Below are 16722 nucleotides of genomic sequence, written 5' to 3' on the forward strand. Positions count from 1 at the left end.
ATAGTAAGGATAAAAAATTATAATGAAAATTAGTAGTTAATAAACCTTAATGTAAACCTATAAGAATTAACGTAAAAAATTATAAAAGTGGAATAAGGATTATTAAAATATTAACGTAAACGTGTAAAATTTAACATAACAAGTTAATTAAGTTGAATAAATATAATTTTATAAGAATTAACGTAACAAGTTATAATAATAAGTTTAATTGAATTAAATTAGTTAGACATAATGTTAATATTAAAAAAACACTCGAGCAGTTAGCTATTTAGTTGGTGTATGATCCTCTACTTAAAGAGTAGAGTTGAAGGCCCCTTTCTCCCAATCAGAAAAAATGTTAATATCAAAAAAAATAATATTTTTATATTTTAATGTGAAAAATAGAATAAAAATAAAATCGATAAATTTAAAAATTGTTTATGCTGTTAACATAAAATAGATAAGTTTATAAATTAGTTATATTGTTAACTTATTAAACAGGTTTTTATTTTTTAAAAAATTATATTAATTAACTTTACAGTAAAATTAGCTTTACTGTAAAATTCACCCTTTGATTCAACCTTTTTATCACAGTAATTATTTAATTTCTTATTGATTTTGCCATTCACTTCTCCAATGTTGCTGCTCATTGCTTAACTCTACTGAAGTAAGCCTTATACAGTCATCTTAACTAGTCTAACATCGTGCCTGAGTTTCACACAGTAGCCACATTTGCAAGCTAATTAATAATTGGCAGACTAATGTCAAACATTTAACTGAAAAGTTATGGTGGCTGCAGTTCCACACTAGTGAAATTATTAGTTAGCAAAATATCCATGTTCAAGTGCTTATCATCGCAATCTGAAAGGATGTAACTCATTCTTTCACAAATTTTGTCCCTTGGGCCTAAGAAATTTATGGCACTGCAGCATATAAAAAAGTAAACCCATTGTGTTGATAAAGAGGGATTGGTTACAACTGGTTAATTCTAATTCTATTGAAATATTTAGTTATCAACCACCTCATAACACATGAAATTCACCTCATACAATGAATTATTGATGATAAGCAACACTTTTTTTTGTCATTGTGCAGTTGTAAGGTTTAGAAGAGCTTGATCTTCATAGAAAGAATCAACATTCCATTATTGTGTTGAAGATGAAAGAATGGTTAAGGCAATCACAATTGATCTCATACTTGGTCGTAACTTAGGATTCTCCTCTGTGCACGCTTTTGCAAGCTGAGCCATCTGCCATCACAATCATACAAATCTATAAACTTAATAATCTAACACTTCTTTAGCAATTAATTGTTCTTACCTTGAGGACTGAGTCAACTGGATAATTATCCCCAAGCCTTGGATCAATGAGTTTGCAAAGATCTTGCATAGGATCAGGTTGGTTAAGAACATTCTCAAACTGCAGAACCAGAAGAACCAAAAAAAAAAAAAAAAATCGAATTATCCCAATGCTTATGGAATTCCTTTCAGGATAGTGTAGACTTGCATTTTCAATTTTCCCTTCTAGTTAAAATCACATTAGAGCTTGAACACATCTGAAATTTCTTAATATTTTATCTTCTTTTCACTATTTTTATCAATTGGAGCATAGGGATTGAAAGAACATTAACCAGAGCAACAAGGCCCTTTGATCCGACAGCAGAATCATTTGTCTTGACTATAGCTGCTTTGGCAGAAATGAGCTCATAGAGGACAACGCCAAAGGCATAGACATCCACTTCAGGCGAAACTTCACCAAATCGAGCATACCTGCACCCATGGTAAAAGCTCAGTTCATGTTATAATTAACCAGAATGCATACACGTACTATTTGGTGTCAGATTGAATGTGTGCTAGGAATGGAATTTAAATAAGATAGTATATGTGTGTGCCTGCGCATCCGTGTATGACAACGTGCATGTGTTTGTATGCTCACTTAATAACCAAGCTGCCTTGTTAGCCATGTAAATCTATTTCATCAGGGAAGACCTGTTGGATGCCAAATATGTATGGTCCTTAACTATTATTATTAATTCATTTGCCGTTGCCTTAGGTTAGTGAAAATCATAGTTATCTTACTCTGGTGCCATGTATCCAAATGTTCCTACTAGGCGAGTGGGTAACAATGCTGCTCTTCCAGCTTTAGGGAACATTTTTGCCAATCCAAAGTCTGCAACCTGCAGTCAAAGGGATACAGCACCATGATCAGAAGAAACTTCAGGATGGTCTACCGGATGATAGATAGAAAACTCTAACCTTTCCATGGAATTTTTTGTCTATCAATATATTGGCTGATTTAATGTCACGGTGAATATAAACAGGAACAGTATGCTCATGAACATACTCGAGACCTCTTGCTGAGTCAAGTGCAATTTGCACACGAGTGGACCAAGGAAGTGGGTCTTTCCCTGGAAATGGACAATCATAACCATCAGTGCTGTTCTAAGTCACTGCTATTACCATTAGCAATTTAGCAATGATTTAGGCAGAATCATCCTCACCTGAGCCATGCAAATGTTGGCTTAGATTGCCATTCTCAATGTACTCGTAGACAAGGAAAAGAGAACCTTCAACACAGTATCCAATTAAACGAACCTACTTTGGAAATATCACTGAATAATATATACTTCCTTGATAATTAACATAAATAAAACCTTTCAAAGGTTATTGTTAATGCAAAAGAATTTCTAGAAAGTAAGAAAGGTAAGGCTATGAAGTTTCATTTAAAATGGTCTAAGGTCTAGTACTCCACGACTTGTGGAGTGCTGCGACATATGCAAAAGGCAGTTAACTCATTGAGAATCCACTCACCAAGATAACTGGAACTTCATTCGATTATTTCTATTAAATTAGCCCTGTTAAACTAACGTAATGCAGTGACACATTTATATGTCGTGCCATTGATGAATGCAGATTTTTCCTATCCTCATCAAGACAGCAGAGAACAGTAGAATTGATCTCTAGCAGATCAATGAGGTCTCCCCATATAATATGACAAAAATTTTCTCCAGATTGGAAGATAGAAATGACAGCATTTATTAATTTTCTGGTACAAGTATTTAAAGATATGCGTTTTAGTTAAATACCAAACAATTAGTCTTAAAAATAGGTCCCCTTTCAAGATTTCAGTTTGCTATAAGCTTCCAAAAGCCGAAGACAACTGCATTCAGGAAAGTGTATTACCAGGTTCAGATGATGAACACGTGTCAAAACCTTAAGTTCAGCTAGAAATTCCTTTGATGCTTGCATACCCATCTTCTTGATTGCCACTTTCTGCATAGCAAGTAATAAAGGAGTATTATGGTTATGGAAAAGAACACATGTAACTGACATATGAAAGGAACATACCATTTGTTTTTCTTCTTTGGCTTGACAATGTTGGATATTGTTGAATTGGAAAAAGTCGAAAACATTTTGTTTTTTTGGCTGAGAAACGAGTTTTTTATAGGGGAAAAAATTTTGGCTTTTGAGGAGTTCAAGCTAGGTGCTGCCACCAGTTAAAGAGGTCTGTGAAAAAATTGGGTCCAAGTCCAAGTTCCGGTGATGGTTCAGAACTAGTATGCTCATGTCTCATCCACAGTCAGCATTAACAAGTAAGGGCATAGGGAAAATGAAAGCAAACATGTTTCATGTTTCACAAAAGAAAGGAAAGCTATGATCCTCAAATGGTAAGATATTCAAGTATTTACCATCCCAATTTAAAAGGATGGAACTCATTCTTTCACGAATTTTCTCCAAACATGACTAATGCTGGTGACATGTACTGTCTTTTTCTGGAACTCAGCCAAGAAGCAATTATAACTCATGTACAATAACCCAAAACATCATATACAGAACATTCTTCAACAATTTACGAATAACAAATAACAAATGCTTGCAACTACCGACCTGGCCTCTTAGCTCTGCATAGTAAACAGCCCCAAAGCCCCCTTCACCAACCTTGTGTGTCAGACTGAAACTGTTAGTAGCTTGGGCAAGTTCTTCATGCGAGAACTCAACTGATGTGTCTATGATATTGTCTTTATGGCCATTTGCTTTACTGCTAGGAGCTAAACGCCCCCAACCACCCCAAAGGGGTTAAAGAAGAAAAAAGGGAAGAGGAACGAATCAGTAATTGAAATTATGTCAATAATCATCTACTTGATCTTTCCAAAAAAAAAATTATCATCTACTGGAGACATCTAATGATTCTGTTCTTGAAAAGGAAAAAGAACCAAAGAAAAAAGATGCTAAGAACACAATGATTCTATAAGAGCATTCTTCATTGTGGGAACAAGTTGAACCATTTAGCCTAGAGCAGGTAGAGATGATAGTCCTGGCACTCAGTGAGGATGTGAAGTTGCGACTTGCGACCTTCTGGAAGGAGAACTTTAGGAATGAGGACCTACTAAAAGCATGATATATTGCTCTGCCCCAATGGGTACTAAAAACCAGTCCTTGTGATAATTAATCATCTATTCATTCAAAATGGATAACAAGTGATTCAATACTTGTAAAAAGCAGTAAATTTGTGTAGCGTTCTTCAATTCCTAACTCATCAAACAAACATAAGGGGAAAGTGGACAGAGAAAACTGGGTGAGGGGGACAGAGAAAATGTACCATCCCCAGCTTGAGCAGGTAGAATTTTGGGTGATGTAGAGGGAAACATTGCCCACTTCAGCTTCTTCTTCTGATAAAAGCCAAAATATAGAACACCTGTAGCCAGTAGTAGGAATCCAGCTACTACTGCCGAAGATATCCCAGCAACAACCATACCAGATAGTCCTACTGAACATACATATAAAGGAAGCTATGAGCTCAAAGTATACGATCGAGGTTTGAGTTTAGAGCTTCAGCATGCCAATATACAAGTACAGATAATCCTCAGAAAACCAACATTCAGAGAGAAGGCAACCACCTGCGCTGCAAAATTGAAAGAACGGAAAATATACTTAGGAAATTTATGAGGGTGCTTAGATGCAAGAATAAGACATACTAATAAATTTAACCACTTGAAGACTAGAATAATGGATGCTACCTTGACCTCAGGGGTCGATAATTACCACTTGCATCTGTAAATAGAAGTAAAACTTTGGTTAAACAAGTTGAGAGCAATACATAAACACTCAAGATCTAGAATATTAGAAACAAGATTAGGCTAATAATTCAATAATAGCAATATACGCTAGAAATAAAAATTTAAAATAGTTGCAAACATAATAATTCAATATACGAAAAAAATTTTAAGAATTAAATAAACATACAATGTATGAAATAATTAAAATTTACATTATTTAAATAGTAGTATTAAAATAATACTATTTACTATCATCTAATGTTGTTATTTAATTATATGATCATTTACATCATTTAAATATTAATATTAGAATATATATAAAATATTAAATAATTTATTATTAAATGCTATAATTATGTAAAACATGCAATATTATTTAGTATATTAAATTTTATTATGTAATTACAATAGTGATTATTTTTATTTATTTTATAGTTATATTATTTAATAAAAAAATTTTAATATTAAATTGTTTCATATGACGAAAAATAATTAGTTTAGAGTAAAAAATTATATTAATAAATAATATTAAAATTTTTTACTAGTGTTCAATAATATTATTTAATCATCATTATAACAATATTAATAAATAACAGTGAAATATTATATTATTAGAACATTATTAATATTAATAAATTATTAAATTATTAAATAATGGAATCCATTGAATAATTATTACATAATTAAATTATATAAATATTTAATTATTAATGATTTTTAAATATTATATCTTTAATAATTAAACTATTAAATAATTATTAAAATTATTAATTAATTATATAACATTAAGTAACAAAAAACACCAAATCAACTTAAAAACCTTGCTTGCAACAGAAGAAAGTCACCTTTGCCTGGAACAAAAATCAAACCATCCCCTCCGCTAAGATTCACCCCCTCGTTGTAACTCTGCACCAACACTCCAACATCCTGGGAAAGATTGGTCTGAGTCAGCACAGCTTCCAAAGTCTCGCCGGGTAGAAGCGGGTAGGTGATAAACAACCCGTAATTCTTTGAAACAGAAGTATCACCGCATGAACAATTCACAGTCACATTCATCTTATCATTTTCAGCCATCTAATCGGCTTCATACGTGTTAGACCGCTGCAACCACTCAACCGTGGTCAAGTTGGAGTAGTACAAACTGGCGATTTTCTCGTAGGTGTCGCCAGACTTAACCTCGTACTCGAACACGTGGCCAAGGAATTCACCGTTGATGCAGTCACAAGGGAAGGGCACGTTGACCCTGGTAAAAGCTTTGAGCCTATCTTCGCCTTCCACTTGCTTGTTGAAATCCAGGATGGCATCGGCCACGCCTTTTGGTACAAGTTGGGAATGCAAAACCTCGGATATGAAGGTTACGTTTGTGTTTTCCCAAGCGTAGTAGGACGCTAATGCTAAGTCACACCCTTTCTTGCATTTTGATTCTATTACGGTAATGGAAAGCGAGACGAAGAACAAACATTGAAAAGGCAAGCTAAATCTTAGTAGAGTCATCTTTTCTTCTCTGTTAGTGGTGAAGTAACCTTGGTTCTTTGATCTTCGTTTAAAAGTTTAAACGAATTTCTGTGCTTTGGTTTGTGATAAGCGTTTACTTCCACCAAGTTTCTTATCATTGATTGGTTTCTGTTCCAGCTCTTCCACATTGAGGAAAGTCGTGTAGGGTCCGCTCTAGCCCCAAACAGACGCCCAAATTTGAGAAATGGAAGTCAGAAAGTGCAACTCAGTCGACTAATAACTGGACTGATGATGAAGTCTTCTGGATGGAAGAGGTAAGACCAGTATTTGAAAGAGACCCTGGAAACCGGCGAGAAGTTTCCGAGTAGAGATAAAACTGGAACGACGGGTTTCATCTGGTTATATGTATGATAGCCTTATGAATCTCATATTCTGTAGATTCTGAATTTCTGCTTTTGGCAATGGGTTGGATTTTTAATTAACAAAGCTCAAAATAGGTGTTGAAGAGTTTCTGAAGCTGAAGACTTCACTAGAATCTAGAATAAGAATCTTCCTTGACAATTGGCATAGTTCAGCTGAGTTTATCAAAAGTCTTTAAGCTCCGAAACTTGGTTAGGGTTCTAAAATGATTTTAGATTGTATCTAGTATAATAATTTCCTGGGGCATGCTGCTTTAGCGTCATTGATTGTATTACTTCTCTTGTGAACAAAAGCAAGTTCAACTACATAAAGGGAAATAGAAGCTTTTGGTCTATAATAAAAGTAATTCCATACTTTTAATCAGTAGTAAATGTATCAATTTTCCTACATTTACATTGATTTTATTTTCATCGGATATTTGAAGAACACCTAGCAAAAAAAAGGGTCTTATATGTATTTTTTTAAAAAAAAAATAATGATTTCATGCGACATATCAAGAAGTAATCTCAACGATTACATTTACAAACATCTGGAAATGGCTGTAGTGTTACTCGTACAAAAATACCTTTGCAACGCATTCTCTCTATCGTCCTGACATAAGGTTGACAAGAGCATGATTTTCATAGAAAGAACCAACATCCCAATCCTCTGTTGACGACGAGAGAGTCATGAGGGCAACCACTATGGACCTCATACTCGGTCGTAGTTGAGGATTTTCTTGTGTACACGCTTTGGCAAGCTGAGCCATCTGCAAATCAAAACAGCCACCAAAGCTTCGTCAAATTGAAATCATAAAATGAAAATCCTAGCATATTATTTCTCGGAGACTGCTCTCACCTTGAACACAGAGTCAAGTGGGTAATTATCTCCAAGCCTCGGATCAATAAGTTTGCAAAGCCCTTCTTTAGGATCAGGCTCATTCAGAGCATCCTCGAACTGCAGAAGGAGAAACACTTATTAAACTATGCTCATGGGTACTTTAGGGCTCTAATGAGCAGTTCTTTTCAGACAGGCAAACCCCACAGTGGCTCAATGTGTGATAAACTGATTTGCTCATAAAATTACCCAAAAAATTGCATCATCACATTTTAGCTCTGCCTGTTCTTACTCAAATCAGATTCCAATTATAACAAACATAATATCTGTGGGATTTAGCCTGTCTGTCACCACTTATTATTAATTGGAGTAGAGTGATTGAAAGAATATTAACCAGAGCGACAAGGCCCTTCGATTCAGCAACAGAGCCATTTTCCTTGACAATAGCTTCTTTAGCAGAGATAAGTTCATAGAGCACAACCCCAAAGGCATATACATCTACTTTAGGAGAAACATCACCATATTGAGCATATCTGCACACAAGCATGAATAAAGTTAGTCCATTTTCACATGAACACAAACTGTTAGGCAAATGGCAAAATTCCTTACTGGAATACCCACTTGCAAGGAAGGCACATGGGGCTAATTAAAAAAACTAATTTGTTGTTTATCCCAGAGCTAATATATTCTGATTTTAGCATCTTTGCACCTAAATTCCTACTAAAAAGGCATATTTAGCTTTGAATCCAGTATACCATAATACCAGCCATGCAATGATGTACCCAAAAAAAAAAAAACCAGCAGTGCAACCTAAGACTTAAAGGTTAACAAATATTGATATTATATTTTTATGGGTAAATTACAGAAAAATACCATTTGGTTTGAGGTAAATTAAAGTTGCTCAGGTTTAAAATTTGACACTTAACAACCCTGTGTTTATTTCTATTCCTTGTCTACTTAACACTATTAACTTTACTTTCAAGAATTTATAGGTTTTTATTTTATTATTATATTAATTTAACAAAAAGAGATTCTAGATTTTTTATTGCTAACGGTGTCAAGAAAAATTCTAACAAAAAAAAAAAACACAGAGCAGATATGTGTCATAATTTAAACCTAAGGGGACAAATTTATTCTGCATCATACCACATTTTAATTTTTTCATTATTTACTCTTTTTTATTTTCCAAACTACAAAAAGAAGGATATAATGTTTTGTGTTAACAAAATCTCACATTTAAAAGCATGTTAATATCATGTCTATATGATCACAGAATTATGTTCCATACCCTCTCCTCCCATGTCTAAATCACATGCATTGAGCAAATTCAAGCCAAATAAGATAGAAAAAGTTCAGGTGTTAGTTTTGAAGAGATGCTTGAATGAGCAAGGAAATTTTTTTATAGAGAAGCATAACCTCCAATAGTAAGGACCTAAGAAGAGTCCCTTAAGTAAAAATCTTCAAAAAAAAAAAAGCACCATAAACTTTGAAGGGTAAATCTACTGTCAATATTGCTCATTGAAAGTAAAACCAAGTAAGCAGCCATACACTGGTAAGTTTTCCAGTTCCCACAACAATAATACGGAGTTCTCATCATCATGCAAGAACTCAATTATTTCTTCTCACAAGTGATAACCAAGACAAATTTAAAGGCTTCCATGACAATTACGTTTTATGGCACCAGGTCAAATTTTACAGGATTTCATGCCAACAATTTGAATGGCCTCCACCCAGTTATTACTATAACCTCTCCAATATCTAAACAAGCAGGCAAACAATCACACCCAATTAAGATTGAATATTGCACTGCTTAGGAGTTTGTCAGGGACAATTTCAGGGACATTCACTATTTCATTCAAACAGAAAAGCCATATTTGTAGAAGGTTTAGTTTGGTTTAAAACTAATTCAAAGATAATTACTTTGGTTTGCTTAGCTACAAAATCAACAAAACCAAAATCCAAAATTCATATACACACACATCCTACACCCCATAATAAACACAAATTAGTTTTTGCAGAAAAAGAAAGACATTCTTATGTATGTGCCTGTGTCTACCAGGTATGTTCACAATCAGTTATAAGTACATTGGTTTGCCTTCTAAACTGAATTAATATGAAATTTAAATTCGAGTAGATAGGTTTTTTAGGGCTTTGTTTTTCAGAAAACCAATAAGAACCAAACTGAATAAGAAATCAAACCTAGCAAAAGTGATATGGTATATTTCGGTTTCTATACCTAATTTTGTTTAAGTTTATTTATAAAATTATGAATTGAATTATCCAAACCAAGCCCTGCACACCCTATATGATGCCCCCCGGTCACAAATTCATTGACGAGGGGCCATTACCAGATACACGGTCCTTAACAGCAATTGCTGTTGAGTCGCTATCATTAAGTTAGACAAAACAGAAATTTATGAAAGCCCAACAGATATGTACTTAAGATGCTAACATCAGATATATCATGGTGTTTGCTAACTTGTATATGGGATCATTGGTCTCTTTAGTTATAAATCTACTGACAATGGGACACTTAGTCTAGAGTATCCATTCTTGAGCTTAAGTTTGGTCTATAACAACAATAGCAGATGAGTTAGCAAGTGCCTCAAATTAGATAGAATGAAATTTATCTTACTCCGGTGGCATGTATCCAAACGTTCCAACAAGACGTGTAGGTAGCGATGCACTTCCAACTTCAGTCAATTTTGTTAATCCAAAATCTGCAACCTTCATTAAAGTTAAAAACAATTCAGTGCAGAAATTACAAGAAGCTTTCAAACAGTCCACCTGATGAGAGAACAAAAAGAGGTCACCTTTCCACGGAATTTTTTGTCTATCAATATATTAGCTGATTTAATGTCACGGTGAATGTAAACAGGGACAGTATGCTCATGGATATATTCAAGACCTCTGGCTGAGTCAAGCGCAATTTGCACTCGAGTAGACCAAGGAAGTGGCTCCCTGCCTGGAAATAAGCAACATAAATCTATCAGTACTGTTCTGAGTCAATGCCATTACAAATTATTTCTGCATAAGAGATCTCACTTGAGCCTCGCAAATGCTGACTAAGATTGCCATTCTCAATGTATTCATAAACTAGGAAAAGAGAGCCTTCAACACAGTATCCGATTAAGCGCACCTGCATTGGATGTCAATATTAATATTCACTTCAAACATAAATAACAAAATAAAAACTTTAGGTGGTCATAATTGCAAAAGAATGTTTAGAAAGGAAGAAAAACTAATAAATAAAAAGAAAGGCCACTAAATTGAGTTACAATGATTGAGAAAATCTAATAAGTTTCATTATCCCTACATAGCCACAACTGCAATCAAGGGTTAATCCACTTCAACTAGATGCATTAAACTTCATTCAATTATTTGTATCATATACCTTACATAAAGGTAACAGAAGGGTTACAGGAGCAGTAATGCATGAATTAACTGTGCCATAGGTGGATACAGACGAATCCTCTGACTCATTCTACCACAGACAACTTAATTTTGGCCTTTGGCTGTTGGCCTATGATGCCACACGCATAATATTAACAAAATGTTCTCCAGATTCAGAGATAGGAACAGATTCAAGAATGTTTTCTAGTTAATTCCAAACAATCACTCAAAGATATGTCACCCTTTAAATGTCAGTTAGACAACGACTCACGGAAACTGAACACAATTTCAATCTGTTAACCTTTTCCAAGGTGGAGAAAAAGAAAGTGAATTACCAGGTTCAGGTGATGAACATGTGTTAAAACCTTTAATTCAGCTAGAAATTCTTTTGATGCTTGCATATCCATCTTCTTGATTGCGGCTTCCTGCACAGTGGGTAATAAACAGAATAACTGACAATTGGAACCAACATGGCATGGCAATGTGTCATTGATGCAGGTTTATTTAGCCATCGAAAGTATTTAACAGAGTAAGTTGCAAGTTCACAAAAATGCATGTGTGCATAGTTATTCAGATATCTTTTTTAAATGCAAGGAAGACCAGAGTTGTGTTTCTCTTAAAATGGGAAACAGCATATTCATGTATCTGCACCACCATTTTACCTATAAACCAAGCAAAAAAACCTATGGTTAACAGAGTCATTCATTCTTTCTTACATATGAATCTTTTTATGCTCTTCCCTCATCTTGTTTAGATGCTTAACTCTACTCATCAGACTTGAGCTCCAAATCCAATTATCCACATGATACATTGGCCAAAATTGCAAGCAAATTATAAAGGCAAACGAACATCCTTCAAACTAAGTGACATTCTGAATTTCAATCCTCTTAAACTCTGAACATGGCTAGAAAAGGTTTCTTTTTCCCCTCAATAAAATATCGTTAATTAGCAAAAAGTCCAAGTGATCTCTTCTCCGATCTACAATTTTTCCCCCTAGGCACACAGTTCTGGTTAGCAACGTAGTTGTTTTACATTAACATGCCAGATGTTGAGTCTGTCTCTGAAACTTAGTCAAGAAGTAAAGCTAATAACTTGACTAAACATACAATAACCAAAGCACCAAATAGAAAATTTTCTTCTAGAGTTTACCAATAAAAACTACAAAGTATGAAACTACATACAGACCTCGCCTCTCAAGTTTGCATAGAAAACAGCCCCAAAGCCACCTTCACCAATCTTGTTAGCCATACTGAAATTATCAGTCGCCTGGGCAAGTTCTTCATATGAGAACTCAACTGATTTGTCTACAGTAATGCCAGCAAGGCCAGGAGAAGAGGCAATGACCCCAGTTGATTGTGCTTCTTTACTTCCAGAAACTAAACAGTTCACACCAACAAAAGAAATATAGAGAAGAAAAGAAACAAAGAGCAAGGGCCAATCAGTAATAGAGACAATTATAATCATGATTAGTGATTTTGTTCTAAAAACAAACAAATAGATAAAAAAATAAAAGGTGTGAGATAATTTTGAAGCAGTTATTCAAGAACAGTACAGATGATAGCCCTGGCTCTCAGCAAGGATGTAAAGTGCAAACTCTTGAACAAAGAACTTTAAAAAAAAAGAAAGAAGACTAGTAGCATGTTATTGTACACAGCATTCTGCAATAAAGAGCAGTTTGCCAAGTGGTTTTGCTAATTTAACACCTATTTGAATAGCGTTTGCAGAGATTCAACTGGCAATGCAGTCTAAAAAGACTTGTAAGGAGCAATAAATTTGTGAAGTGATCTTTAGTTCGCCAAATCTCATAAACAAACAAAAAGGGAAAGGGGACAGAGAAGCAGGGGGGTTACCATTCCCAGCTTGAACAGATGGATCTTGGGAGGCTGCTGAAAGTAATGCTGCTCCCTTTACCTTCTTTCGGAAAAATCCAATATATAGACCAACAGCCAGCAACACCAATACTGCTATTGCTGCTACAGATATCCCAGCAATAACTCCAGCAGAAATTCCTGCTCATATAAAGGCAAGCTATAAGCTCAAAATATTAAAAAAAAAATCCAGTCAATCAGCATCCCAATATCATAATAATCACAAAAGCAACATGCAGAGAAGGCCAAACCACCTGTGCTGCAAAACAGAAAGAAAGAAGAAACATGTTTAGAAAATTTATGAAGGATTCAAATGCAAAACAAATGATAATTAAGTATAAAGATATTTTAGTTTGAAGTTTAAAGTTGTAGAAGCTACCTTGATTTCAGGGGTCGAAAACTATTATTGGCATCTGCAAATAATAAAAAAAAAAAAGAAATGCTTTAGTGAGGTAAGTTAACAATTATTCATAATAACCAGGATAAAAAACCACAATGCCATACCCTTCTTGGTCTTTAAAAACCTATAAGTTGACCGTATTGTATAAATTGCGCAGAGTACTTTGAAGAACAACCTAGAAATGAAATAATTTCATGTATTTGACAACATTTTTATACATAGTACACCCAAACATCACCTGAATGATTATAGTGAGCCAAATGAGTTAGATGACAGTGAAAACAAATGTTGACATCATTTAGAAAATGTGTAAACTCCCCATCACTTTATACAGTGACATAAAAATTACCAATTTGGTACTTAAAAAGTCACTGACTGCAAGTTTGCAACTAAACTTCCTTTTGATCAACCCAACTCCTACTTTCTTTTTGATCAACCCAACTCCTATAGGGTGAATCTCTGAAGAGTATTAACGTTAACAAGCCTATGATCAAGATACCAAGATGAACTGCCTAAGCTTAATTTCTACTCTATTAATCTTCCCTCTATCTCCTAGGGAACCACCCAATTGTCAGAAATTGAAACTTTTAGTTTGGAAATCAGGAGAGGGATTGGGTTTTCTGAAAAGGAAGAAAACTACATTTCATTTATAACTCGAGCCCACTGGACTTTCACATGTAATAGGAAAAAAATGGGCATAAACAGCTCTACTTTGTTAAATTACATAAGCAAATAATCATCTGGAATTACAAGCTAGACACTAAAATCAAATCTAAAATTATTAAACTCCATTCCCAAGTTAGCATCAAATTGCTTGTTCAAATAATCATCTAATTGCCACTTTTCTTTTTCTTTTAAGTCTCTTACAATATCTAAATTTCCACGTTTGACACTAAAATCCTACAAGAAATTATCCCATTTCCACTTACCTATAAAATAAAAAAAAAACAAAAAATCAAACAAAAATGCTTAAGAAATCACCTTTGCCCGGAATAAACACCAAGCCGGTCCCTGCGCTGAAATTCGCCTCGGGGTTGTAACTCTGCACCAACCCCGATAAATCAGATGATAGATTCGTCTGAGTCAACACAGTATTTAAAGTCTCCCCGGGTCGGAGCGGGTACGTAATAAACAATCCGTAGTCCTTCGAAATCGCAGCATCACCACAAGAACAATTCACCGTCACATTAACCATCCCAGTATCCGGTATATTAGTCGGCGGATAGCTATTAAACTGCTGCAACCATTCAACCGTCGTCAAATTCGAATAATACTCAGTGGCTATCCTGTCGTAAGTGTCGCGTGGCCTAACATTGAATTGGAACACATGGCCGAGGAATTCGCCGTTGATGCAATCGCAAGGGAACGGAATGTTGAGTCTGGAAAAAGCCTCGACGCTGTCTTTGTTGGCAACTTGTTTGTTGTAAGCGAGGATTGTGTCGAAATTAATTGTCGAGGAAGGTACAATGTTTGAGTTAAGAACCTCGGATATGAAGGTCAAGTTTGCATTGTCCCAAACGTAGTACGATGCTAAGGCTTCATCGCAGCCTTTGGTGCATCTTGATTCTACTGAAATTAAGGAAACTGAGATAAAAAAGAATAAAAATGAGATCAATTTTAGTAACATTTCGGGAATTGAAAACCCTAAGATTGGGATTTTTGGGGTTTAAGAATCGGAGAGAGGGAGAGAGTTGGAGGAGGTTGGAAGATATTGGAGACCGTTGACTGGAGATGTTTGAAATTTCGGTGATAAAGAAATATTTGAAGAAGAAAGTGATGAGGACGTGGCAAATGATTAGTGGGGTATTCTTGGCTCTTTATTTGTTCATCGTTTGATTGAATTGTCATTGTCGTATTGGTTAGGGTTGAGCGTGTCATACCTATAGTAAATTCCCGCGGTTTTTTGTCTTTGGGGATGTTGGCGACACGCTCGGAAGTGTGTCAAGTATATGTACGCGCTTGGGGAGAGCATTGGAGGCCGCGACGCCCGCTGGCTCGGTCAAGGTTGCTGTGTTGCGGACACGGATGGTAATAACTGGTCAACAAATATAAACAAATAGTCACTTGAAAGGATCTGTATTAGTATTATTTAATGGAAAAATTCCTGAATTATTAATTACAGCTTCATTTTGAAAGATATGGCTGCCGTTTATAAGATTAAATTTTTTTTATTTCATTATTTAATTTTTTTCTTATTTAATTATTTCGGTACCATTTATTAAATTATTATAGTAGCAAACATATCAAAAGGTCAATGATGTGGTTTTAAAGAAATGGTAAGAACTTTGCACTTTTTAAAAGTAATAAACCGCAAAAAGAAAAAGAAGAAATTATCATCTAAATTGAATTTTAATCATCAAAATGTGCAAACTATGGTTGTAGATAGGGTAAGCAAAATTGGATTAGATCAATGATATGATCAAATGGAATGTAATTTGAGTAAAATAATTTGATCTTATTAGTTTTTTCTGTTCATCGATCTAAAAAATTTGATTCAATTGATTTATTTGATTAGTTTTCGATTTTAAAAATCTTGGACTGAATTAATTAAAAAATCAACTTGATATTATATATATATATAATATTTTCTATTTACTACTTACTAAATTACTGTCAAAATTAATTTTATTACTTTTGTTATGTTGAGCCTTAAATGTTAAAATTTAAAAGTTAAAATTTTTAAATGTTAATTTAATGACTTATATGAAAGAACAAAATGTTTGTTTTGATTCTTGTTGTTATGAATGTTAATTTAAAGAATATTGATATTGTTAATATTAAATGTTATAATTTATTTGAATAAAAGGATAAATGTTATTTTTTTATATATATTTAGATTATTTGTACATTTTATAATTATAAATGAAATTTATAAATTTTAATATTATAATTTATAAAAAAAACAAAAATGACAAAATTTTAATTTTTTTAATTGAAAATTGAATCGATTGAATCAAATTGACCCTTGATTGGTTTCGATCTTCTTTTTAAATTTGATTAATTTGATCAAGTTTTCCAAAAAATTTAATCTATATAATCGTTGATTACAACAGATCGAACCGGTCAATTACACTTCCTTAATTAGGGGTCATGACAGACCGCGAGTATGGCTTACTTTCGTACTGATGTAAGTGGGTATAACTCTTAACGAACAGGATTCGGTTGACAACAGAAGGAGGCTCCGACGTCGTTTGGGTAGGATGGGTTTGACGCCTTGACTGGGTCCGTTCTTCTTCCGCCTGCGGCAGAACTTTCGGTACGCTTTTTATTTTTTTCTGTTGGTCGCTAATGGCTGGCTGCTGCAATCAGGTGCCCTATTATTGAGGATTTGAATCA

At 34.2% G+C, this 16722-nt stretch overlaps 1 protein-coding gene and 1 pseudogene across 1 annotated transcript; both read right to left on the reverse strand.

Moving 5' to 3' along the window:
- On the reverse strand, positions 948 to 6659 carry LOC18612326 (annotated as a pseudogene).
- On the reverse strand, positions 7234 to 15130 carry LOC18612328 (lysM domain receptor-like kinase 3). Its single transcript, XM_018113794.1, has 12 exons — positions 14368 to 15130; positions 13366 to 13399; positions 13241 to 13245; positions 12969 to 13127; positions 12304 to 12494; positions 11454 to 11543; positions 10771 to 10864; positions 10539 to 10690; positions 10361 to 10452; positions 8120 to 8258; positions 7747 to 7845; positions 7234 to 7657 (listed from the first exon to the last, which is right to left on the reverse strand). Exons 1-12 carry the CDS (start codon positions 15011 to 15013, stop codon positions 7493 to 7495), a joined length of 1866 nt encoding a protein of 621 aa, XP_017969283.1. The 5' UTR covers positions 15014 to 15130; the 3' UTR covers positions 7234 to 7492.

Source organism: Theobroma cacao, chromosome 1, assembly GCF_000208745.1.
Source record: "Theobroma cacao cultivar B97-61/B2 chromosome 1, Criollo_cocoa_genome_V2, whole genome shotgun sequence".
Taxonomy (NCBI): Eukaryota; Viridiplantae; Streptophyta; class Magnoliopsida; order Malvales; family Malvaceae; genus Theobroma; species Theobroma cacao.

Bases quoted from the DNA above. Each gene is read 5' to 3' on its own strand.
- LOC18612328 (XM_018113794.1), bottom strand. From the start codon at position 15,013: ATGTTACTAAAATTGATCTCATTTTTATTCTTTTTTATCTCAGTTTCC. The intron at 13,400-14,367 runs GTGATTTCTTAA...TATTATTTGCAG, and splicing joins GGTGTTTATTCCGGGCAAAG to ATGCCAATAATAGTTTTCGA. The intron at 7,658-7,746 runs GTGAGAGCAGTC...TTTGATTTGCAG, and splicing joins CACTTGACTCTGTGTTCAAG to ATGGCTCAGCTTGCCAAAGC.